Source organism: Notamacropus eugenii, chromosome 2 (genome assembly GCF_028372415.1).
Source record: "Notamacropus eugenii isolate mMacEug1 chromosome 2, mMacEug1.pri_v2, whole genome shotgun sequence".
In the NCBI taxonomy this organism is placed as follows: domain Eukaryota; kingdom Metazoa; phylum Chordata; class Mammalia; order Diprotodontia; family Macropodidae; genus Notamacropus; species Notamacropus eugenii.
The window spans coordinates 327359730-327384024 of record NC_092873.1 but is presented as its reverse complement, the minus strand read 5'-3'; the positions used below and the strand labels follow the sequence as shown (position 1 = coordinate 327384024).

Here is a 24295-nt window from a genome sequence, read left to right as displayed (position 1 = left end):
TTAGCCCCCTTTTACAGAGGAGGTAACCAAAGCAGACAGAAGTGAAATGACTTGCTCAGAGTTACACAGTTCTAGTAAATGTCTGAGGCTGTGTTTGAACTCAGGTCCTCCTGCCCTCTATCTGAAATTGCTGCCCCAAGTAATGTTTTAGAATGTGCAAAATAAAATACATAGGATTTCAAGGAAACCAACAATATTGAAATACAGGTATCAAAATATAAAAAAAAAATCAGAGACCCTAGAACTAGATGATTTCTAAGGTCCCTTTTGACTTTAAATCCTTTATTTTTTTTTCTTTAGTTCCTTTCCTATGTCACTTAATCTTTCAGTTCACCTGCTCCCTCCAACCCAGGGAGTTTTACTTTTGACTATTTTGGGAAACATCTTAAGAACACATTGTTCTGATTGTTCTGGTTGCATTGGCCTTTTTCTGAGTGAAAAAAGGAAAAGTGTTCTCCGGAGATAAGCAATTAAGCCTGGAGCAATCTGGCCAATGAAGAGCAAACTAGAGGCTCTAGCCTGGGAGTAGGAGCAGGACAAATGACCCTGAGAGAAGAGGATGAGAGCCGAAGCTGTTATGCTGTGTGTAGAGAACAGGTGGAGATGAAAACATTTTTCTCTTTGCTTTCAGACTCTTAGCCTTCTAGTGGAACATAAGCTCTCTGAGGGCAGGGCAGGCACTATTCTATTTTTGTATTTATATGTCCAGTTTCTGCATACAGTCAGTCAGTCAAACAGGCATTCATTAAGTGCTTATTGTATACATCCATCACTGTGTTGAACACCTAAGATACAAAGAATCTGTCTTTGTCGTTACATCTGATGGGAGAGACAACATGAAAGTAACTGGGTAAGCGCAAGATACATAGAGATCGATGGTAGTCCCAGAAGGGAGGCAGTAGCTATCGGGGAGACTTTCTGCAGAAGAGGGGAGCTGAACTGAGTCCTGAAGAAAGCCGGTGAAGTGGGAGAGCATTCCAGGTATGGAGGATGTAGACAGTGAATGCAAAGACACAGAGAGTGAACTATGGGAGGAAAAGCAAGTAGGCCAGGGTAGGATGAATGTGCAGTATGTGTAGAGGGAAGAACATGTAAGGAGGCCGGAAAGTTAGGAAGGGGCTCAGTTGTGAAAAGCTTTATGAGTGGGAGGGTGACATGTCCAGATATGTTTTTAGGAAAATCACTTTGGCAGCTAAATGACAGATTAATTAAATTGGGCAGATACGTGAGCCAGGGAGACCAATTAGAAGAATATTTCAATAATCCAGGTGAGAGGTGACAGTCAGCTGAGCTAGGGTGGTGGTTGTGTGCATTGACAGAAGGGGATTTAAGTGAAAGATACTGCACAGTTAGAAATGACGAGATTCGGCAATAGATTGGAATGGATGCAAGCAGTTGAGGATAACTCAGGTTTCAAACCTGGGTTACTGGTAGGATAGATGGCGATGCCCTGGACAGTAATAGGGAAGTTCAGAAGAGGGGAAGGTTTCAGGGGAAAAAAAGACTCTGAGGTCTGTTGTGGGCATGGTGAGTTTGAGATGTCCGCAAGCTGCCCAGGTCAAGATGTCCAAAAGGTAGTTGGTGATGTAGAACTGAAGCCAAGGAGAGACAATAGGATTGAATGTATAGATTTGGGGATCATCTGCATTGAGAAGATAATTGATTGGTGCATGTTGAATTGAATTGAATAGCTTGGCCTTGGTGGGGAAGGGCTGGGGTAGTCAGAGTCCCTTGTCACCAGCAGAAGAGGCTTCAAAAGCTATTGGAGAGATGATAGCAACGATTGACAATTTTAGTGTTTGCCAAGTGCTTAACAGTGTTGTCTTATTTGAGAAGGAATGAAGAGGTCTCTCTAGGCACAGCTATGGTTTCTTAGCAACCTTTTAAAAAAATTTTAACACTTTTATTTATAGTTCTGAATTCCAAATTGTATCCCTCTCTCCCTTTTCTTTCCTTCCCCTCCCTGAGATGATAAGCAATTAGATATAGGTTATACATGTTCAATTGAGTAAAACATTTCCATATCAGTCATTTTGTACAAGAAGACTTGAGTAAATGAAAAAAATGAAAGTGAAAAATAGCATGCTTCAATCTGTATTTAATCAATATCAGTTCTTTCTCTGGAGGCTGGTAGTATACTTCATTAGTTCTTTGGGATTGTTTTGGGTCATTATCTTGCTGAGAATAGCCAAATCATTCACAGCTATTCATTGAACAATATTGCTTTTACTGCATACAACATTCTCCTGGTTCTGTTCATTTTACTATGCATCAGATCATGTAAGTCTTTTCAGTTTTTTTGAGATCATCCTGCTTGTCATTTCTTACAACACAATAATATTCCATTACAATCATATACCACAGTTGGTTTAGCCATTCCCCTATTGGTGGGCATCCCTTTGATTTCCAACTCTTAGCCACCACAAAAAGAGCTGCTATAAATATTTTTGTACCAATAGCTCCTTTTCCCTTTTTTGGGAATAAATAGATTAATTTAAATAAAATTGTCATTTTTATTATATTGGCTCAGCCTACCCATAATCAACTGATATTTTTCCAATTGTTTAGAACTGACTTTATTTGTGTGGAAAGTGTTTTATAGTTGTATTCATTGTATTCATTGTATTCTTGGGTTTGTCTTGGCAGGTAGACTCTCAAGTATTTTATATTGTGTATTTCAAATGGAATTTCTCTTTCTATCCCTTGCTGCTGGACTTTGTTGGTAATATATAGAAATGCTGCAATTTCTTTGCTAGTATTTTGTTCAAAATTTTTACATCAATATTCATTAGGGAAATTGGTTTATAATTTTCTTTCTCTGTTTTAGCTCTTCCTGGTTTGGGTATCAGCACTATATTTGTGTCATAAAAACAATTGGGTAGGACTCTGTCTATTTTTCCAAATAGTTTGTATAGTAGTGTGATTAATTGTTCTTTAAATGTTTGGTAGAATTTACTTGTGAATCCATTTGATCCTAGGAGTTTTTTCTTAGGAAGTTCACTGATAACTTGCTTATTCAATTTCTTTTTCTAATATTGGGCTATTTAAGTATTTTATTTCTTCTGTTAATCTGAGTAATTTATATTTTTGTAGATATTCACCCATTTCATTTAGATAATCAAATCTGTCGATATATAATTAGGGGGAAAGCTCCTAATAATTGTCTTAATTTTTTCTTCACTGGTGGTGAATTCATCCCCTTTCATTTTTGATACTAGTAATTTGCCTTTCTTCTTACCTTTTTCAAATCAAATTAACCAATGGTTTATTTTATTGTTTCTCTCTCCCCCTCCATTAAACCAGCTTCTAGTTTTATTTATTAGTTCAATGGTTTTCTTACTTTCAATTTTATTAATCCTCATCTTTGATTTTCAGGATTTCCAATTTGGTGTTTAATTGGGGATTTTAAATTTATTCTTTTTCTAGTATTTTTAATTTCATGTCCAATTCATCAATCTTTTTTTCTATTTTATTAGAGATATAAATTTTCCCCTAAGTACTGTTTGACTGCATCCCATAAATTTTGGTATACTGTCTCATTGTTGTAATTTTTTTCATGAAATTATTGATTTTTTCTATGATTTGTTCTTTGACCCACTTGTTTTTTAGGATTAGATTATTTAATTCCTGATTAATTTTTAATCTCTCTATTGTCCATTAGTGAAAGTAATTTTCATTGCATTATGATCTGAAAAGGATGTTTTTAACTATTTCTGCTTTTCTATATTTGGTTGGGAGGTTTTTATGTTCTAATAAATGGTCAATTTGTGTGTAGATGCCATGTACTGCTGAAAAAAAGATATAATCCTTTCTATTTCCATTCAGTTTTCTCCAGAGATCTGTCATATCTAGCTTTCCCAGAATTTTGTTCATCTCCTTAAGTTCTTTCTTTGTTTGTATTTTTTATTAGATTTATTTAGTTCTGAGAAGGAACAGTCTCTCACTAGTATAGTTTTATTATCTGTTTCTTCCTATAACTCATTTAACTCCTCCAAAAATTTAGATGCTATACCATTTGGTGCCTATATGTTTAGTATTGACATAACTTCATTCTCTATGGTACCTTTCAGCAATATATAGTTTTTGTTTAATCTCTTTTAATTAGAGCTATTTTTGCTTTTGCTTTGTCTGAGATCATGAACACTACCTCTGCATTCTTTGCTTTAATTGAAGTACAGTAGATTCTGCTCTAGCCCCTTACCTTTACCCTGTATGTATCTCTCTGCTTCAACATATCATAGGATTCTGGTTTTTAATCCATTCTCCTGTCTCCTTCTGTTTTGTGAATGAGTTCATGCCAATTCACATTTATAGTTATGATAACTATGTATTTCCCTCCATGTTATTTTTCTCCTCTTTATCCCCCTCTCTCTCACCCCCATCCTTTCCCTTCTCACAAGTGTTTTATTTCTGATCACTTCCCCAATATACCCCCTCTTTTATCAGTCCCCACTCCCTCTTCTATTATTCCTCTTCCTTTTTACTTCCCTATAGGGTAAGATAGATTTCCATATCTAACCAAGTGTGGCTGTTATTCTCTCTTTGAGCCAATTTTGATGAGAGTAAAGTTTGAGCTTTGCCTACCACTCCAGCCCCCAAGTCTTTCCCTCAACTATAATAGATTTTTCATGCCTCTTTTATGTGGGATAATTTACCCCATTCAATCTCCCCCCTCCTTCCAGTGCAATTTTCTTTCTCCCCCCTTAATTTTGTTTTTTAAGGTATCATCCCATCAAAGTCTTCTTATATCCACATTTTCTATCTACATATACTCCTTGTAATTGTTCTTATAATAATAAAGAGTTACAAATATTATCTTGCCATATAGAAATATAAATAGTTTAACCTTATTATTGAATTTCTTATGTTTTTCTCTTTCTTGTTTCTTTTTTACCTTTTTATGTTTGCCTTGAGTCTTGTATTTGGAAGTCAAAAGTTTTATTCAGCTCTATTTATTTATTTCCTAAAGTCCTCTATTTCGTTAAATGCCCATTTTTTTCTGCGAAAGATTATAATCAGTTTTTTCTGGGTAGGTGATTTTTGGTTGTAATCCTAATACCTTTGCCTTCCAGTATATCATATTCCAAGCCCTCCAGTTCTTTAATATGGGAGCTTCCAAATCGTATGTAATCCTGACTGTAGTTCCATGATATATGAATTGTTTCTTTTTGGCTGCTTGCAATACTTTTCTCCTTGATTTGTGAGCTCTGGAATTTAGCTATGATCTGGAAGTTTTCATCTTGGGATCTCTTTCAGGCAGTGATCAGTGAATTCATTCAATTCCTATTTTGCCCTCTGGTTCTAATATCTCAGGGCAGTTTTCTTTGATAATTTCTTGAAAGATGTTGTCCAGACTTTTTTTTTTTGATCATGGCTTTCAAGTTAGTCCAATAATTCTTATATTAGTTCTCTTGGATCTATTTCCTAGGTCAATTGCTTTTTCAAGGAGAAATTTCACATTTTATCCTATTTTTAAAACTTTTTTGATTTGATTTGATTGTATACTGATGTCACAGAGTCATTAGTTTTCAATTGTTTAATTCTAATTTTTAAGGAATTATTTTCTTCAGTGAGTTTTTGTACTTCCTTTTCCATGTGGCCAATTCTATTTTTTAGGGAGCTATTTTCTTTGGTAAACTTTTGTAAATCTTTTCCTGTGCTATTGACTTATTTGTCATGATTCTCTTGCATTACTCTCCTTTCTTCTCCCAATTTTTCTTCTACTTCTCTAATTTGCTTTTAAAAATCCTTTTAAAATTCTTGTGGGAATTCTTTTTGGGCCTAAGACCAAATTACATTTTTTTTGAGGCTTCCCACATAGCCATCTTGACACTATTGTCCTCATCTGCACTTACGCTTTGATCCACCTTATCACTTTCCATAGTCAAGTTCTTTTTTGGTTTTTTGCTCATTTTTTCCTGCCCTTCTTTTTGTGACTTGGTGTTTTTATGTGAGAGTTTCTTGTCTTGCATTGTCAAAAGCTTTTTGGATTGGGGCTCTGGGTCTTACTGATGGTTTTTACTGGGCTTCAGGGTTTAGTAGCTTGCTTCCTCTGGAGGATAGGCTTCCCTTCTGGCTTGTACTGGCGAGGGGGAGCCTCCCTGTTGGCTTCCTCAGGGTATGGGGTTTAGCTGCTGACCTGTTCCAGGGGTGGGGCCTTGCTTTGCTGCACAGACTGCTCACTTGCCTAGGGGTCTGCTTGTTTGCAGGAGGGTGAGGCCTTGTTGGTGGATTGCCCTAGACTTGGAGTTGATACAGGCCCCCTGCTGTGAGACTGGCTGTTGCTACTCTCGGACCTTGCTCCCCTCTAACCCCCAATGAGACAGTCTTTTTTTTTGCCAGGTTGGTAAGCTGCTTTCCTGCTCCTAGATCAATTCTGAGGCAATTTTCTAGTTGTTTGGAGGGGAATTTTGAAGGATTTCCTCACTCCAGCATCTTAGCCTCAGAAGTTTTTTAACCTTTTAGCTTTCCTAGCAGAAGAGAGAGGGTATGAGTCAATGTAATGATAATTTATTCACTTTCTACTGAATGTTTTTAAGTATAATTCCTTGTCTGCAATCAGGGAATGCTGTCCCTGAATGAGCAAAGGTAGCTTGATTATCATCACCTAATCTGAACAGGAAGCTTGTTCCACAGATGTGGTTTGCCAGCAATAGAGAGAGCAACATAATTTTCCTTAAAAAACATTTTTCCCCCTTCAATCCTATATTTACCTTCCTGAGATTCCAGGGCAGTTATCAGCCTCTCTGGGCCCAGGCTTTGGATGGTGTCATGAAATAAGCCTGCCTGATGACTCACTGAGTCCTAGGCTCCAGACTTCGTTATTCCATGGCAAGCATCCATGTTTCTGTCCTGTGGCTTTATAATCACAAGAGACTCTTAAATGTTTTCTGTGGAGCCTACCTTCTTCTATCTTCTGCTTTCTCTAAAGCTTTATAGAGCTCTAAGATTCAGTACTTTTTTTTTAAGGAGCATAATCTCCCTTTTCTCACCCTGACTTCCCATCTGTCTACTTCAAACTAAGCATGGCCAGCTTTTCCCATCCCAGGGGCAGATTTGGTGGGGAGGGGATGGTTGGTCTCACCAACAAACTAGGGAGAGATGCTCCTAAGTAGAAACCTCAGTACTAAGCATTGTCTGGGAGAAGAATGAAAATTGGTGACTGTACATGTCATGGTTGCCCTTCCTCTAAGGCTGCATTTGTGCCCAGTTACAGAACCTCCCCTTGGGAAGATTGTGGCTCTTTTGGGTCTATTGTAGGTCAGGCTTGGGTGTGAGTCTTTTTCTGTACTTGGAGGCCTGCTCAATGCACCAAAGTTTTCATAATGGCCCTCTGTTAATGGATGGACTAACTCTTCACTGTATGTAGCTCTAGGCTTTTTGAGATCTTTGGGGATTCCTGACTCTCTTCTATCTGGTACAAAAGATCTAATCTGTACATGCATAGATTTAGGAACAACTGATATTTGACATTTTAAAGTTTGCAATGCTCTCAACACACATACATTTATTTGAAATTCACAACAATCTCATGACATGGGTATCATAGCCATGATTTTCTCCACCAAACTGAAGCTCAGGGTGATTAGATGAATTGTCTATGGTAAATATTAGAGTAGGATTTTAAACGAGAGCTTAATGGCTCCAGTTGCAGCATTCCATCCAACATACCATATTGTCTCTCCATAATAGAAAATGGTTTCCCTCTCCCCAGTTCTCCTCCTGCTTGACAGAGGGAAATCCTAGCAGAGGGTAAATTTCATTTATGCAACAGATGCCCATTCCTAGGTTGTCCTAGAAAGACTGCTTGTGAGAAATGATCATTTAGATTCTTGGGAGTTACCTCCCCAAGGGAGAACCTGGAACCTAGAAATCTGAGGTGAGGTAGACACCTGCACATGAGATTCCTCATTATGTACAAGATTAGTGATGAGGCCACAGTTTTTCTGCAGATAGAAGGAGCCACAAAAATCAAAAGAACAGCTGAGCAAATAATAAGCACCCCATGTCTACTTCCCTATAGCTACAGTTAAACTTGACTTCCTTTCTTTGATTTGGAAAGCTCTAAAATTAGCCCTCTTGGGTGTTGAAAACTTCCTTCCATAACTGGGTGTTGGAGGATGAAAACATAATATGCATGCCTTCTTTCTGTGTGAAGATGAGGTTCTGTCCTGTTAATTACATGATTGTCATACTTTTTTTCCTTCCAGATTCAGGGGAGAACAGGCATTCTGTAAGTACACATTCCACTTGCATAATTTTTTAAAAAAGGACCAATCCTTAGACTCCACAATGTCATCAAAACCATCCATAGTCTTCCTTCCCTCAGATGATTATTTTTAGCAACAGTACCAATAATGAAGACATTGTAATAAATGAGTCCTGAGGTCCATTCCTGTGGTAACATATTCTGACTGTGTGATTGTTAGAGCAGTGGATGAAAGGAACCTAGGGCATACAGCTAGGAGATGGGATTAATGCAGAGGCTTCCAAGCAATGGGAAAATTCCATGGAAATTTGAGAACATCATGACCTCAGGAGATTCACAGCTCTGGGTCTAGTGGAAGCTAGTACTGAACAATCCAATTGATTACACTGCTGGGTAACCTTGATACCACTCTCCTCAAGATCCAGCAGAGTCATCAATGTACCCACTGGATAGAAACTCCATAGAATGACAAAAACAGTTCCTTTGCAAGAAGGATAAAATCCAAGGAAGATGCTTTCAGCAGAGTCGGTTGAGGCTATGGTACCATGTGGGTGTTTAGGCTCCAGGCCTAGGTTTTTAACTTCTTTAGCCTCTCCCAGGGAACAGGAATGTAGACCTTTTGTTTATCTATATTTGGGCATTGGTTCAAATGGAGAACAAAAGCTATTGTTGTGTTTCAAGCATGTGAAGATTCCTCCTACAATACATTGAATCTTGGGTATTTAGCTTCAAAACCATCTGCTTCCAGAAGAGAGAGAAGAACCTTTTTTGGTGATTTGAAAATGTTTAGAAAACAGGAGTGGGAGTGCCTTCAAGTTTCTGTTATTCTGGGGAAGCAGATCCTTTTGAGTGGCCTGAGGGGCTGATGGTGCCATAGATTTGTTTACAGATTTTTAGGTAGGATATAGGATACAGGTTTGGGCTGAGGAAAGGGCCTCAAGAAGGTACTAGAAGTTGAGTTCTATCTCTAGTGAGACTGGAATTTTGCTGAGAACCTAATCTTTACCACATCCCAATATGAAGGGAAGTCTAATTTTTTTAAAACTGTTTTACCCTTTTGTATCCCTTGTCCTCTGGCATCCTCTTCCCAGACTGCTCCCCCTTAAACAAGTCAAAAGATCAGTAAACGTGGCTATAGTCACTTCTGCTCCAGTGTGTTCCTGAAGGCGATAGGAAGGGGCAGTGCTTTCTGAATGGGAGACTTTGGGTTGCTAGATAAGCCTTATATTGAACTCAGAAAGCAAAACTATTGTTCTGTTGGAGCTACAGCAGCTAATAATAAGAATTATAAAAATAAGAATGCTATTTTTCTTTTTTCAAACTTTTGTAATAAATGTCTTGGAAAATCTATTTAGGTGATACCTTGTTTAAAAGAATAAATGTTAGAAAAGGACATTTGGACAGTACTACTGTAGTAGTAGTCTGTAATAGTCTGTCATATTTATGAAAGCTTCCATAATGCTATTATTTGTTTTATTTGCCGTACATTAAATTATTCAATATTTTGCTATAAAAATAATTGAATCTATAAAAAAAAGAGAGGAAAGAAGGAAGGAAGAGATATAGCACTTCAAGATTTGCAAACACTTTAAAAATACAAAACTCTTTGGGTTACTTTACCAACTTGCAATTGTACTTGTAAGTTGGATACCCATAGGGTGGTTGTCATTTTGTGTTGAAGAGGATAACCCTGTGGTTGATTCCCCCTGAGTGACAGCTTAACCCCCACCAGTGTGTTTCCCATTAACAATCAGCCAGTAGACATAATTAGCTCTTAGAGATATTTACTAAGACGATATAGTAAAAGCAGTTGGTACAAAATATTCCCTCCATAAACCTAGAGCACACTGTCTCAACAGTACAATGGTAGTGCAATGAGGCACATGTGTAGGGAAAAGGTAATTTACAACTCCTGGTACTGCAGGACCTAGAAGTTCTTTCTCTTTGCAGAGTTCTTACTCAGTTACCCTTACATCCAGCATCTCTGCTGAGTGGGCAGTTCTACTGTGTTCCCACAGACTGTTCCTTTCTTGGGTCCAAAGTCCGAAGTTTCCTCTGCTTTGAGAAAGGCCCAATGATGGGCAGCTAGGTGGCATAGTGCAGAGAGTGCTGGCCTTGAATTCAGGAAGACATCTTCTAGAGTTCAAATCTGACGACAGATGCTAGCTGTGTGACCCTAGGCAAGTAACTTAACCATGTCTCTCTCAGTTTCCTTGTCTCTAAAATTGAGCTGGAGAAGGAAATGGTCAATCGGTCTGGTACTTTTGCCAAGAAAACTCCAAATGGGGTCATGCAGAATCAGACATGATTGAAAAATGACTGAATAGCAATAGCTGCAGTGACAAAGCCAACGGAAGAGAAATTCCCTTTCCCCCAGTTTTGAGGATGTCTCCTAGTGATTATTTCCCAATCTTGCATTCCTCAACTACTAGATGGATTGCTTCTTTTAAATATATAACCATTAAATAATTATTTATTATTAAATATTATTCATTAATAATGATTAATTAATTAATTATTACTAAATTATTTATTTATTCTTAAATAAAATTAAATAATAACAAGGGGTGTGACTAATTTTCTTAGCCAAAGGATGTTTCCTGTGTGGTGTCAGTTGTTCTCATGCAATGACCAAGCCCTGTAATGCTCTCAAGTTGGTTAAATATCTTATTCACACATTTTTGTGGTTGCAGAAAAACTCCTTAACACCACCTTTACACTTTATGATTCTGTTTTGAGCCTTTTGTGTTGCCCATTATGTTAACTGAGGTAGAGAAGTGAACTCCTTTTCTTATACGTACATCATCTCATTTGACTCTTACAACAATATGGTGAGTTAAATGCTTACGTATTATTTTCTTTATTTTACAGACCAGAAAACAGAATCTGAGAGAGGTTAAATGACTTGCCAGAGGTCACACAGCTGAGAAGTTTCTTAGTTGAGATTCAAATCCAAGTTTTTCTGACCCCAAGTCCAATCTCAATCAGGAGTAGTGCAACTTCTCTCCTAGCAGGTTCTGAGTAGTAAAAAAAAAAAATTTATTCATTCAAAAACATTTATTATCTACTGTGTTCCTGGCACTGAACTAGGTATTAGGAGAAGATACAAAGTTTAGATAAGATATAGTCCTTGCCCTCTTGGAGTTCATAGTTTCAAAGAGGTATAGAGACAAACAGTTTGTCCTTCATTCTGGAAAAGGACCAATGACATCAGGAGAGTGAGGTCTTGACCTGCAAGTGAATTGGATTTAAGTGAGGTGGGGCTGTGGAAAGTCATCAGCCTCATTCCCTCCTCCAGAGCCATTGGAGTCTAGTGGTAAGACGTAGCTCAGGACAACTGGAGAAGACCCAAGATGCAGTGAAAGACCTTGGCTTTTTCAAGCTAAGGTCTTTCCTAGATCTCAAATTGTCTTAGGCAACACCTGTAGAGTGATTTAAGACTAGGTAAGAAATGAGGCAAAAGACGTCTTAGTTTGACTACTCAAAGAAAAAAAAATCAAAATGGGAGGGGAAGACCCTCAGGGTTTCTGGCCAGAACAGAAAGAACTGCTATTTATACTTACTCTGAGCATTCAAAACCCAAATAGTGACCAAGTGAGGCGTGGACTGGGATCCATTATTGGCCAATCAGTGAGAACCAGAGTAATTTGGGTTAAAGGCATGGGCAAATAGTTTCATTTGAATCCCAATGGGCTTTTTCAAAACCTGCTTTTCTGGAGCAAGTGTATTAGAGAGATAAAAGTAAAGTACAAAGTGAGATCTAAGGCAGAGAAGTCCCTATAAAAGGAAGCATTAGAGAAAGCTTCTTGGAGGACGAGGAATCTGATTTGGACTTTAAAGAAAGAGCATGAATTTCACCAGAAAAGGGACAGAGGGAAAGCATTTGAAATATGAGGAATTGTGCAAATGAGGTATGTTGGTTTCTTGGAATAAGTGTACATTAGTAGAACATGGTGGATTAAAGGAGGTACTATGAGAGGAAGAAAGGGCCTGAGAAGTTGAAAGAAGGCCCTGAACCCGATTTGGGGACCCTCTTCCTTTTGCCACTGTAGGAACAACCTTGCCATGAACTTCTCTTTCCCACTTTACTATCAAGTAATGTAAGATCAATGACCTTGGGTAAGGATGTTCTTGCCTGGGTGAAGGGCATCCGGGTACACATTCAGAGCAGGAGTTAGACAACCAGTGTTTGACTACTTACTGCTGTGTGATTTGAGGAACAGCACTCTCTCTGGAGCTCAGTTTCTCTTCCTTTGTAAAATGAGGGAACTGGACTAAATGACCACTAAGCTCCCTTCTGGCTCAAAATGTGTGATCTGATGATCCCTCTTCCAAGGTTTGGCAGAAATTTCTGAATTAGAAAGCCTTTTTATTGGGGCCGAAGCCCCCATTTTGGTGATAGATATCCAGGAACCCCTTTGTTTCCTGAGAACTTGACCTTGTGGTAAGGTCTCATTCCAACAGTGGAATTATTCTAGTCATATCCCTTTGGAAGAGAGAAAGGTACCAGCTGTGCTTATGATGGGAATATTCTAGGTTCAAAGGAAAGCAACATGAAACAAAAGATGAGCCGTTTTCTTGCTGTTAGTTTCACAGACTGGCATGAATGCAAAATAGGGAATTTGTATCTACTAGGCATTGTGAGAGTAAGAGAAAAATGAGTCTTTGGTTCAGTAAATATGTCTCTTTTAATAGTGATTCTCATCCTCATACCTTACCTACTTTCTATTCGGTGTAGTAGATAGATGTTCTGGATAAAGGCTCTGATTCCCAAAGAACCTCAGCATTTGAGAATCAGGAGGGACCTCAGTGATCCATTGACCTCCACCATAACACAATGGACACAAATGGTCACCCAGGCTTTGCTTAAAAGCCTTCAACAAGAAGGAACCTATTACTTCCAGTGGCTCAGTCCATTCCACTTTTGATTAGTTCTAATTTTTAGGAAATTTTTCCTGACACAAGACCTAATGTCACTTCTTCGAGATTTCTACCCAATGCTCTGTGTTCCAGGGCCAAAAATGAAAAAGCCTAACCTCTCTTCCACATGTCAGCTTTTCAACTGGGTGAAGACAGCTAATATATTTCCCCAAAGGTGTTCTCATACTGTTAGTTAATAAGCATTTAATAAGGCTTGCTGGGAACCAAGCACAATTTTATTGTGCCTAGTGCTGGAAAATGCCCCCCCCCCCCAAAAAAAAGTCCCTTCCTCAAAGAGCTCATATGCTAATGGAGTAAGTAACATGCAACAAACGATATACATACAAGATATATACAGTGTAATAAATTCAGAGGGAAGGGAAAGGTATGTGTATGTGTGGTTTGACTGAGAAAGACCTCCTGTGGAAGGTGGACTTTGAACTGTCTGGAAGGAAGCCAGGGAAATCTGGAGGCTGAGATGAGAAAAGAGAGTATTCTCAGACATGGGCTACCACCAGTAAAAAGCCACATCTTTGGCAGATAGATCATTGTATTAGAGGAACAGTAAGATGGTGAGTGCAGCTGGATCATAAAGTACATGGAGGGAATCAAAGTGTAAGAAGACTAGAAAGGTAGGAAAGGGCCAAGTTGTGAAGGGCTTTAAATGTCAAAGAGAGGATTTTTATATTGGATCCTGGAGGTAATAGGGGGTCACTGGAGTTTATTGAGGAGGGGAGTGACATGGTCAGATGTGTATTTTAGGAAGAACACTTTAGCAGAACTCTGGTAAGAAGAATACTGTCCTTAAATCCTGAAGAGTAGGGTTATTGATCATGGAATTATAGGTTTAGAGCTGGAAGGAATTTAAAAGATCATTTAGTCTTATCCCTCATTATATAGATTAATAAACCTAGAGAAAGGAAATGATTTGCTCAAGATCAGTTGGCAAATTAGATTCCCCCAAAGAGATGCTGAGGTCTGTGGACCTAGGGTACATGCTAATAACTTAAGCCAGTGGATTTTGTTTATAAAATAAGCCAGTATAATTTCCCTAATAGTCATCCAGTAAGGGTCAGGAGCAAATTAGTTGAACTGTCCCACAGGGAACTGGGAGGGGATTTCCTTCCTGAAATCAAAACTGGCGATCTTTCTTCCTTGTTAATAGCCTCAGCTTCTGAAAACATATTGAAGGAAATATCTTAACAATGAGATAACCACTTAGCCAAAATGTTAATTTAGTATTGTGTTTGACTGAGGCCATTCTGACTTCATTTTTCCTCTGCCGTTTCAGCTTTGTTTATAAATTGTATTTATGGTGAAGGCAGACAGATAAATGAAACACGGTGTACTGTGCCAGAAGGGTGGCTTCCAGACTAGGGCACAGTCTTGGAGACAGCCCCTTTCCTTGTTCCCGACCCCTTACTCACTCTGACCCTAGTACATATCTTTATAGTAAAGATCTCCACAGTTTGCCCTCCCTCTCCTTCCTCCCCACAGCTTGCCCTCCTTCTCCTTCCTCCCCACAGCTTTCCCTCCCTCTCCTTCCTCCCCACAGTTTGCCCTCCCTCTCCTTCCTCCCCACATCTCCCTCTTCCCTTCAAATGCAGCCGTTTCGGAGGGAGAGAATAGAAAAAATGATTTTATTAAAAGCAGCCAGGTATAGTAGAAAGACTGCTCTTTGGAGTCAGGAGAAATCTAGGTTCAAAGCCTCCTTAGTGACCCTTATTAACTGTTTTACAGGGTTTTACAGTCATTTACCTCCCTCAGTCTCAGTCCCCTCAGAAAATGGGTATAATGCCTGTAGTGCCTAATGCACAGAGCTTTTCTGAGGGTCATTCAAGTTGTCTGTAGAACGATTTGCAGATGTTTAAGCAATATAAGCAAATATCTGTTGTTCTGTTGAAGGGGAATTCCTCAACCCAGACTTCTAAAATCCTCCCTGGAAGGAATTGTTCTCACTTTGATCCATTTGACCAGAGATCAATCTATCAGGAGGCCAGGCTAAAAGACAAAAAGTTTAATTAGAATCAGCTGATGGACAGTTGTCAGGTATATGTATAACAACAGCTCAGAACAGAAAAAAATCCTAAATACTGAATGTTACGCAGAATTCGAATCAGCTTCCCTGGTGGCTAAGCCTTGTTACTTTCCTTATTTGGGAGGTCAAGTAACAGGGACAGGATCTCAGGCAATTTGGAGAAGTGCTAACCTTTGAGTCTCAAGAATTGCCAAAAATCAGATTTGTTCCAGTGGGATAACAGTTTCTCTTCAGAGAATTCTATCAATTAAACCTATCTGCAATCTTTATATTGGCCTGAAATCTCAAAAGAGTTGGCAGCCTCATTTCCTTAAAATCATCCTATTGTTCAATTAAACAGCAGAGGATCTTTCTGTATTTACACAATCCTACAACTCAGTTTCCTTGGTCTTGGATGCCCGGTTAATCCCTCCTCCCTTCACTGGGTGGACCACTACAAAGCAATCATCATTCACCTACAGAAGGAGAAAGTTTATTCTAGGTCAAGTTAGAAGGGAGATGAACTCTTGAGATAAGCGACAGATTTTAGGGGTTTTTTTTTGGGTGGGTTGTTGTTTTTTTGTTTTGTTTTGAGACTGGATCTCCTTATCTCACTCAGGCTGCAAGTTTAGCAGGTCACTCACCAGCTGATTCCCACTACTGTTGACATGGAAGCTTTGACCTGCTCCTTTTCAGACCTGGGCTGCTCAGGCCCTCTTAGCCTTTCTTCCCACTTAGTCAGAAAATCTGAGTTCAAATTGGACCTCAAGTACTTACTAGCTGGGCAGCTAGGTGGTGCATCAGATAGACAGCCAGTCCTGGAGTCAGGAAGACCTGAATTCAAATTTGTTCTCAGTCACTTACTAGCTGTGTGACCCTGGGCAAATCACCCTGTTTACCTCAGTTTCTTCATCTGTCAAATGAACTGGAAAAGGAAATGACAAACTACTTTAGTATCTTTGCTAAGAAAACTCCAAATAGGGGTCATGAAGTGTCTGACAGAACTAAAATGATTGAGCAGTGACAACTTCCAAGCTCTGTGACCCTAGGCAAATGGCTTAATCATTTTCTACCTCAGGTTCCTCAACTGTAAAATGGGGATCATAATAGCAGCTACCTCCCTGAGGTTGGTATAAGGATAAAGTGAGTTAATGTTTGTAAAGTAACCAGTACGTAGTAGGCACTTGATAAATTCCTGTTTCCTTTTCCTTGTTCTCATAAAAATGTCAATTATTTTTAAAATATGTCAGTTATAAGTAAAAATTGACAGTTATTTTATTCACAAAATAAAATATTTTGTGTAATACTATTTAAACCCCAGAGATTCCTGAAAGAAATGTTATTTATGTAGCAAAGCCCGCAGAATTAGCTCATAAAAGGTACTCAGGTCTCATTTCCTCCAGAAAAGGAAAGCAGCCGCACCTGAGTAGGACCTGTCCAGTCATCCACTTGATCACATTCTAGATGAAAGCAAGAAATCAAGAACAATGTCTTTCATCAAGACTGAAGTGGTGGAAATTAAGTGTCCTGTGATGGCAACGCCAAAGGTAGAGGTTTTCCATTTGGATGTATGAACCCTAGCATCTTGCTGCGGGTGTCTTTGAGGGCTGCTCGCAAAGACTGCCTGTGCATTTGGGGTAAGGTGTCTAAGGCTGTTGGTCCCTCATCCCCAAAGAGGCCCAAGAGGGAAGCCACTGAGCAGCAAAGACAGTGATTTACGTAATATAAAGAGTGCAAACCCTAGCCTCATGTTTCCAAAGAATTTATACCCATATCTCACCTCACTCCTGCCTCCTTTTATTCAATAAGAGTTGATATAATGACTCTTCTGTACCTAGGCAGGGCTATAGGGTACATGAGTGGAGAAAGGAAAGAAATATTCATTTATTAACCACCTACTATGTGCCAGGCACTACGCTAAGTGCTTTACAGATATTATCTCACTTGAAGTTTACAACAGCCGTAGGAGGTAAGGGCTATTATGATCCCCACTTTACAGATGAGGAAACTGAGATATAGGGAGGTTAAATGACTTACCCACATAGGGCACAGAGCTAGTATGTATCTGAGGCTGGATTTTAATTCAAGCTTTCTTGAGTCCAGGCCTAGCATTCTATTCCTTATACTTTCTAGCTGCCTTAGTAGAAGTATAAGGTGTTGTCTTTACCCTTAAGGAATCTATAGGGTTCTAAATAAGACACATGGTCATGGATAGATTTCAGGGGGTTCATGTAAAAAATTATCTTTCTTTCATTATAATTTATTTCCTTTGTAATCCTATGTGTTGTATTTTATGATTTTAAAACCATTCTTCTGAGAAGGGGTCTCCAGGCTTCACCATACTGCCAAAGGGATCCATGACCCAAAAAAAGAGTGAGAGTCTCTGACTTAGAGATGCTACCTTAAGAGAATCCTCGTCCAAAGACTGAATGCTGGACTTGGAAGAAGAAAGACTTAAATCTCATCTTTGACACTTACTAGGTGCAGGAGATAGCACAATGGACTTGAAGTCAGGAAACCTCATCGTCATGAGTTCAAATCTGATCTCAGACACTCACTAGCTGTGTGACCTTGAGTAAGTCACTTAACCCTGTGGGCCTCAGTTCCTTACCTGTAAAATGAACTGTGGAAGGAAATGGTAAATCCCATTCCAATATTTCTGGCAAGAAAACCCCAAAATGGGGTCATGGAGAATCAGATAAGACTGAACAACAAGCTGTGTGATCTTTGGCTCTTAAACTCTCTGGACCTCAGTTTTCTCATCTGCACAATGGGTACACTAGTGTTTGCAGGGTTCATTCACAGGGTTGCTGTGTGGCTCAAATAAGGTAATGTTTATTTATCATTTTGAGAATTTTAAAGTGAAATGTAAGAGTGATTATTACCATGTCCCAAATACATACCGCATTTTCATCTTCTCCTAGGGACTTTCCCTAGGGTCTCCTAAGACAATCAAATAGACATGATCTCTCACTGTTCTGAAATTCCATTATCTCTTTGGTTATATCTTTCTTAATATACTTACCACCACCTTCAATTGTGTTATGATCTCTATATAAATCTTTCTTCTCCTAGACTGTACGCTCCTTGAAGACAGGGACAGTATCTTATGAATAATGTTTAACAGCTGCCTTTTAGAAAGGGAAAAATGAATCCACTTTTAAGTTTAATCTACATTATTGACATTTTCTCCATTACTTTCTTAGGCCTAGACAATAATAAAACAAATAAATCAAACCCTGATTTGCAGTGTGGTGTACGTAAAAACTCACATTGACAATTTAATAATCAGCTCTCTCCAGCCCGTATAAGCTGACTCAAGCACACTCCTGCACCTAACAGCAAATATAAGGGCATCCTATAAATATTTCTTGAAGCAATTAGAAAGCAATTCAATACAACCTATTTTGTTTTATCTGAGCTTATCATTACTCTTCTGAAAGCATATAGAATTAGAAGGTACCATCCATTTCAGGGGGTCTTCCCCTGGGCCTGACAGATTTCAGGGGGTCTGTGAACTTAAATGGGGGAAAAAAATCAAATCACGTATTTGTTTTCATGAATCCTGAAATTTAGCATTCCCTTTAATTATTTAAAAACATAAGTTTAAGAGGGTCCATAGGGTTACATCAGGCTGCCAAAGGGGTCCATAATGCAAAAGAGGTTAAGCACCCCTGCTCTAGTCTAACACGTTCATTTTACAACTGAGTTAATGGAAGCCCAAAGAAACTCAGTGATTTGCTTTAGCTGTCACTAAGTAGTGATAGAACCAACACTGGAACCCACCCAGAATCAAACATAACAATTTATCACCCAAAGCAGGGGGCAGGTAGATGCAAAAACCCCATTCAAGACGTGTCTTGAATTTACAAAGACCATTCCATTATAGGATAGCCAATATCCCATCTCATTCCCACCACAGTGGCTTTGATGTGCTGAAATGTCCTGCTCCCTAACTCTACCTTCAAGGCCAGGCTCAAAGATTACTTCCTTTGTGAAACTTCATAAAAGCATTCAATAAAATACTTTAAAATTTAAGTCAATAAATATTTATTAACAACTTATGAAAGGCAAGGTGCTACTAAATTATCTGGTGGCTATTAGACTATGAGGTGGCTAACAGACTATCTAGGTAGTCTAGTAGCACCTTGCCTTGTACATAGTAGGTCTAGTATCCCAAGATGACTAAGAGATAGTCCCCACCTTCAAGGAATTTGGAAATGAAAGAGGGGTGTTTGATAAGCCAAATATGACATTTATATAGCATTTTAAATTGGGCCTCATTTGCGCATCACACTCAGGTATTTCCTTGTTAATTATTGCTTGTTATTCTAGACCAATGATTTTATAGATGTGTTGACAACTTCCTTACTCTGATTCCTCTGTTGTTGTTTAGTTGTGTCCAATGCTTCATGACCCCATTTTGGGATTTTCTTGAAAAAGATGCTGGAGTGGTTTGCCATTTTATCTCCAGTTCATTTTATAGATGAGGAAATTGAGAAAAGCGGGGTTAAGTGACTTGCCCAGGGTCACACAGCTAGGAAGTGTCCAAGGCCAGATTTGAACTCAGGAAGATGTGTCTTCCTAACTCCAGGCAGGGTGATTTATTCACTATATTACCTAGTTGCTCCCTCTATCAATGCACATTAACACTTTTGTGGTTTTAGAATTTCCTGGGAGCATGTTAAATATTTGCCCTCTATTACTGAGGTGTTAGACTCTCAGATTTGAATTCCAGTAGTCCTGACACTGGGGTCAGCTCTCTATACATTCATCCTACTGTCTCTTCCTATAGTTACAACAGGTTTTACTGCCCTCATTGTACAGATGAGGTCGTTGTTGTTGTGTTTGTCCTTCATTCTCTAAGAGGACCATGACATCAAGATGATGACATGACTTGCAGTTGACTTTGATTTGAGTGAGGGAGGCATGTGCAAGATCACCAACCTCACTTTCTTCTGCTGAGCCATCTGGGTCCAGTGGCCTGATGATTGGAGATGGTCCAGGATGCAAGGGGAGACCCTGGCCCTTTCAGGCTAAGGTCTTATCACATTCTCACTTTGAGTCAGATACATCCATTCAATGAATAGGCTTTTTTTAAGTAGTTACTCAAGGGATGACCCTTTTAAACAAAAAAAACAGAAAAAAAAATCAAACTGGGAGGGGAAGACCCTCAGAGTTCCTGGGTAAAAAAGAAGCAATTACTATTTAGTAATTACATTACATTCACTCTGTGCTGGGTGGGGACTTGTTCAGTCTAGGAGCTCCAGAGTGAATTGTGTTTAAGGCTTGATCTCTGAGTAAGCAATATAGCCAGTAAACCCCAAGGAAAAAAGATAGCTTTTGGCCATGGAGTGTACCTTCCACTGGATAGAACACCAGAGAAGAGAGGAGAGGAGAGGAGAGGAGAGGGAAGGGGAAAGGAGGGGAGGGGAGGGGAGGGGAGGGGAGGGGAGGTACTGACTCGCAGGTTGTGTTTGTCCTTCATTCTCGAAGAGGACCATGACATCAAGATGAGGACATGACTTGCAGTTGACTTTGATTTGAGTGAGGGAGGGCTGTGCAAGGTCACCAGCCTCACTTTCTTCTCCTCTACAGATGAGGAAACTGCCCACAGGCCTACAGCTAATAAATATCCAAAGTAGGAGTCAAGGATTGAGAGAAGACAGAAATAGGATAGGGGAATGTCGAGTTTGGGGAGGAGACAGAGTCACATAGATTTACTATATTGTGAATAACAATAATAATAAATCAAACCAAGCCAATTCATTCCTTCCAGTGTACAAGTGAGGAGGCCCTCTCAGCCCTGAGGCCTGCAAAGGCACAAAAGAATACTGCCCTAGTTTTAGGCTTATCTGGCAAGGGTACGATTATAGTCAAGACCGATTATGAGGAGCAAGCTAAGAAGTTACTAGAACTAATGGAAAACTCAAGAAATTCAGAGAAAACAATTTTATAAATGGTCCCAGAGACAAACAGGATGATTTTTCCTTACCAGCTTGCTAAGCTTAATCAACACATTTTGGAGTAAAACTGCAAATAAAGTTTTATAATTTCATGCAAATCACTTAAGCACTTTCTTTTCCCCCTCATTTGTCTTACCACTTTTTATGCAAACTTGACAAATTTTTAAAACAAACTGTAGATAAAGCAAAGTCAAGTCAAAAAAGCATTTATTAAGTGCTCCATGTGCGAAGTGCTGAGGATGCAACTCTAAGCTACAAAACAGGCCTTTGCCCTCAAGAACCTTATATCCTAACAAGGGAAGGCAACATATAAAAATGAAAAGGTTTTCCAATGCTGTTTCTTTTTTCCTCATTTGTATTTGTTGATTATAATTTTTAAAAATTTAAAAATTTTAATTTAGTTTAATTTAAATTTTTAAACTTAAAAAAAACATCAAATAAGCCTTTCTTTTTTCCTCATTTATGTTTGTTGATTATAATTTTTAAAAAAAAAAATCTAATAAGCCTACCTTTAAAAAATTGTGATTATAATAGATATTTACACAGGTTTACAAAATGCTTTAGGTACTCATTTCATTTGAGTCTCACAACAACATAGTGAAGTTCTGAGAGCATTATTATTCTACAGGTACAACCACTGTTGTCATTACTATTTTACAGATAAAGAAACTGAAGGTGGAAGAATTTAACTGTTGGTGTCAAAGATAAGATACGACTCCCATGTCCATTTTCTGTATAGCACCTCTGCCTCTCTGTCTAATTGGACAGGTTGAATGAATGTTGGAAACTATGACGGAATATGACATCTGGTCACTGTCCCACACTATCTCTTGGAAGGAGGCATATATGTGACCTAACTCTTTTTTGTCTCTTGTTGCCAACAGAGAATAGAAGGCTCCCTTGATGCAACTTAGAAAACCAATTACAGATGTGGATCCCTGATGTTCCAAGAAGATGAACGGATATTTTCCACGTATCCCAAGAGCACTGTAGTACTTACTCATGAATCTGATGGTCTCTTCTTACAAACAGTGATTTTCTCAGGCCAGCTTGTCATTTCTCAAAACTATCCCTGTGTGTGTGTGCGTGTGTGCATGTATGCATGTCTGTGGTGCATGTGTGTGTGTTAATGTGTTACAAAGATTCTAGAGAAAGAAAAGTGCTGCTAGAAATTCTGGGTCCCATTCCATTTCACACTTTAACCCTCTCTGGAGGTGATTATCACTGCTTCCCAGATTTTGGGAAAAATACAACAGAAATAGAAAGTTCATTGTTCATGGTCCATTGGGGGTCTTTTGAGACTTGAATATTTTATCTTGTACAGAGATAGAGAACTTTGCCAAAGTGTCTACATAAAAAAGAAACATTTTTTAATTTTATGGTAAACTGCCTGTTCTAAGATAAAGATCCTAAAGCTTTGGGGGCCTCTTTTTTCACATGTTCCTTCTAGTCCTTCAAAGGGCCCATTGTTTTGTGCAAACTCTGTCTCTCCTGAAATATACAATGCAGATCAGACTGGAGAAAGGCGGCTCCTTCTGATATGCCCTGACTGGAAACAGAAAAAGCCAAGCTATTGGCAATGGCGCTTTGGGAACATGATGGTTCCCAATGGTTTGGGAAAGTGGAGACAAGGCTTTTATGGAACAGGGCCAACATATAGCATTTAAGAAGTAAACTGAATGAAGCTCAGACGCTCTTAAGCATGTTTCTTTACTCCTTTTCTTTTTTTTCCCTTCAATTTCAATGAAGTCTCAAAGACAGAAGCTGTAATAGAAGGAGCCTCCAGCCAGTAGTTTTCTTCTAGCAAATTAAAATTTCTTACTAATTCTTTTTCTTTAATTTATTCCTTGCTACAGAAATTCTTGCTTACATCACCAAATTATTTCATATTGTATTTAAGACGGGCAGGTGCCCTTCTGCTCCTTTTGCTTTGGAGTTCCATCTGCATACCTAACTAGAGCTATTTCCCTCTCCCTGGTGGCTATAGGCTTGGTTGAAGGGAGAAGGGGGAGGAATGAAGAGTGTTTCAATAAATAAACTTGAACTTTCCTTCAGATTTGTGGAATGGTATTTTTATTGCACAGGGTAGACAGACATAGATGGGTTGCAATCTGTATCACTGGTGGGAGTATGCCTACTGAGGTATGATCTATGATGAGATCATAGTGCCAACTGGACAGTTCACAGTTGCTCTTTCAGCAAACTTTAGGTGGATCTCTCTTCTGGGCCCTTGAAGACCCCAAGCCCCCAAAGGCTTCTGCATGGCCAAAGAGATGTCATCATACAGCTGAAACAGGCTCTTGAGAAAGGTCTGTGCCACATGTTGTTGAAACTACTCCTAGTGTGGGTTCAGGCTTAAACAAGTAGTCATTTTAAATCTGTCAGATTAGCTCATTACAGTTGACCATGCTATAATAATAGCTAGTATTTATATAATAACATGCTATGCGCCAAGTGCTTTATAAATATTTTCTACCTGGTAAGACTTACATGAATTGATGCAAAGGGAACAGAACCCGGAGAACATTATACACAGTAAAAGCAATATTGTTTGATGAAGAACTATGAATGACTTAGCTGTTCCCAGCAATACAACGTTCCAAGACAAACCCAAAGGACTAATGATGAAACATATTATCTGTCTCCAGAGAAAGAACTGATATTGTTTGAATATAGACTGAGGCATGCTATGTTTTCACTTTCTTTCATTTGAGTCTTCTTGTGCAAAATGACTAATACAGAAATGTTTTACATGATTGCACATATTTCTGTATTAGTCATGTTGCAAAAGAATGCACATACACACATACATACACACAATACAGGAAGTGGGGGGAAAAGGGCAATAAATAAATATATGTATGAATAAATAAATAAATATTCTCTCAATTGATCCTCACAGCAACCCTGGGAGGTAGATACTAGTATTATCCTATTTTACAGAGGAGGAAACTGAGGCAAACAAAGGTTTAAGTGACTTGCTCAAGGTCACACGGATTGTAAGTATTGGTTCAGAACTTCCAACTCCAGGCCTAGTACTCTATGTACTATACCACCTTGCTACCCAGATCCAGAGTAGGGTTTCTTGACATGGGGTCCAGAAACTTGTTTTATAAAATATTTGGGAGGAGAAGTGAGGCTGGTGACCTGCACCGCCCTCCCGCACTCAAAACAAAGTCAAGT

The 24295-nt window shown here is 38.9% G+C and overlaps 1 protein-coding gene across 6 annotated transcripts in view; it reads left to right on the top strand.

The window, feature by feature from the left end:
- The window catches only part of PECAM1 (platelet and endothelial cell adhesion molecule 1), a 101969-nt gene extending 78803 nt beyond the window's left edge, over positions 1-23166 (top strand). For 3 of the 6 annotated variants that reach the window (XM_072645422.1, XM_072645417.1, XM_072645420.1), the window contains 2 exons: positions 8211-8233; positions 21997-23166. In XM_072645422.1, coding sequence (XP_072501523.1) covers positions 8211-8233; positions 21997-22026 — 53 coding nt within the window. In that variant the 3' untranslated portion in view covers positions 22027-23166. The remainder of the gene's footprint in view (positions 1-8210; positions 8234-21996) is intronic. The other 3 variants (XM_072645421.1, XM_072645418.1, XM_072645419.1) reach the window with 2 other exon arrangements.
- The last annotated feature ends 1129 nt before the right edge of the window (positions 23167-24295 follow it).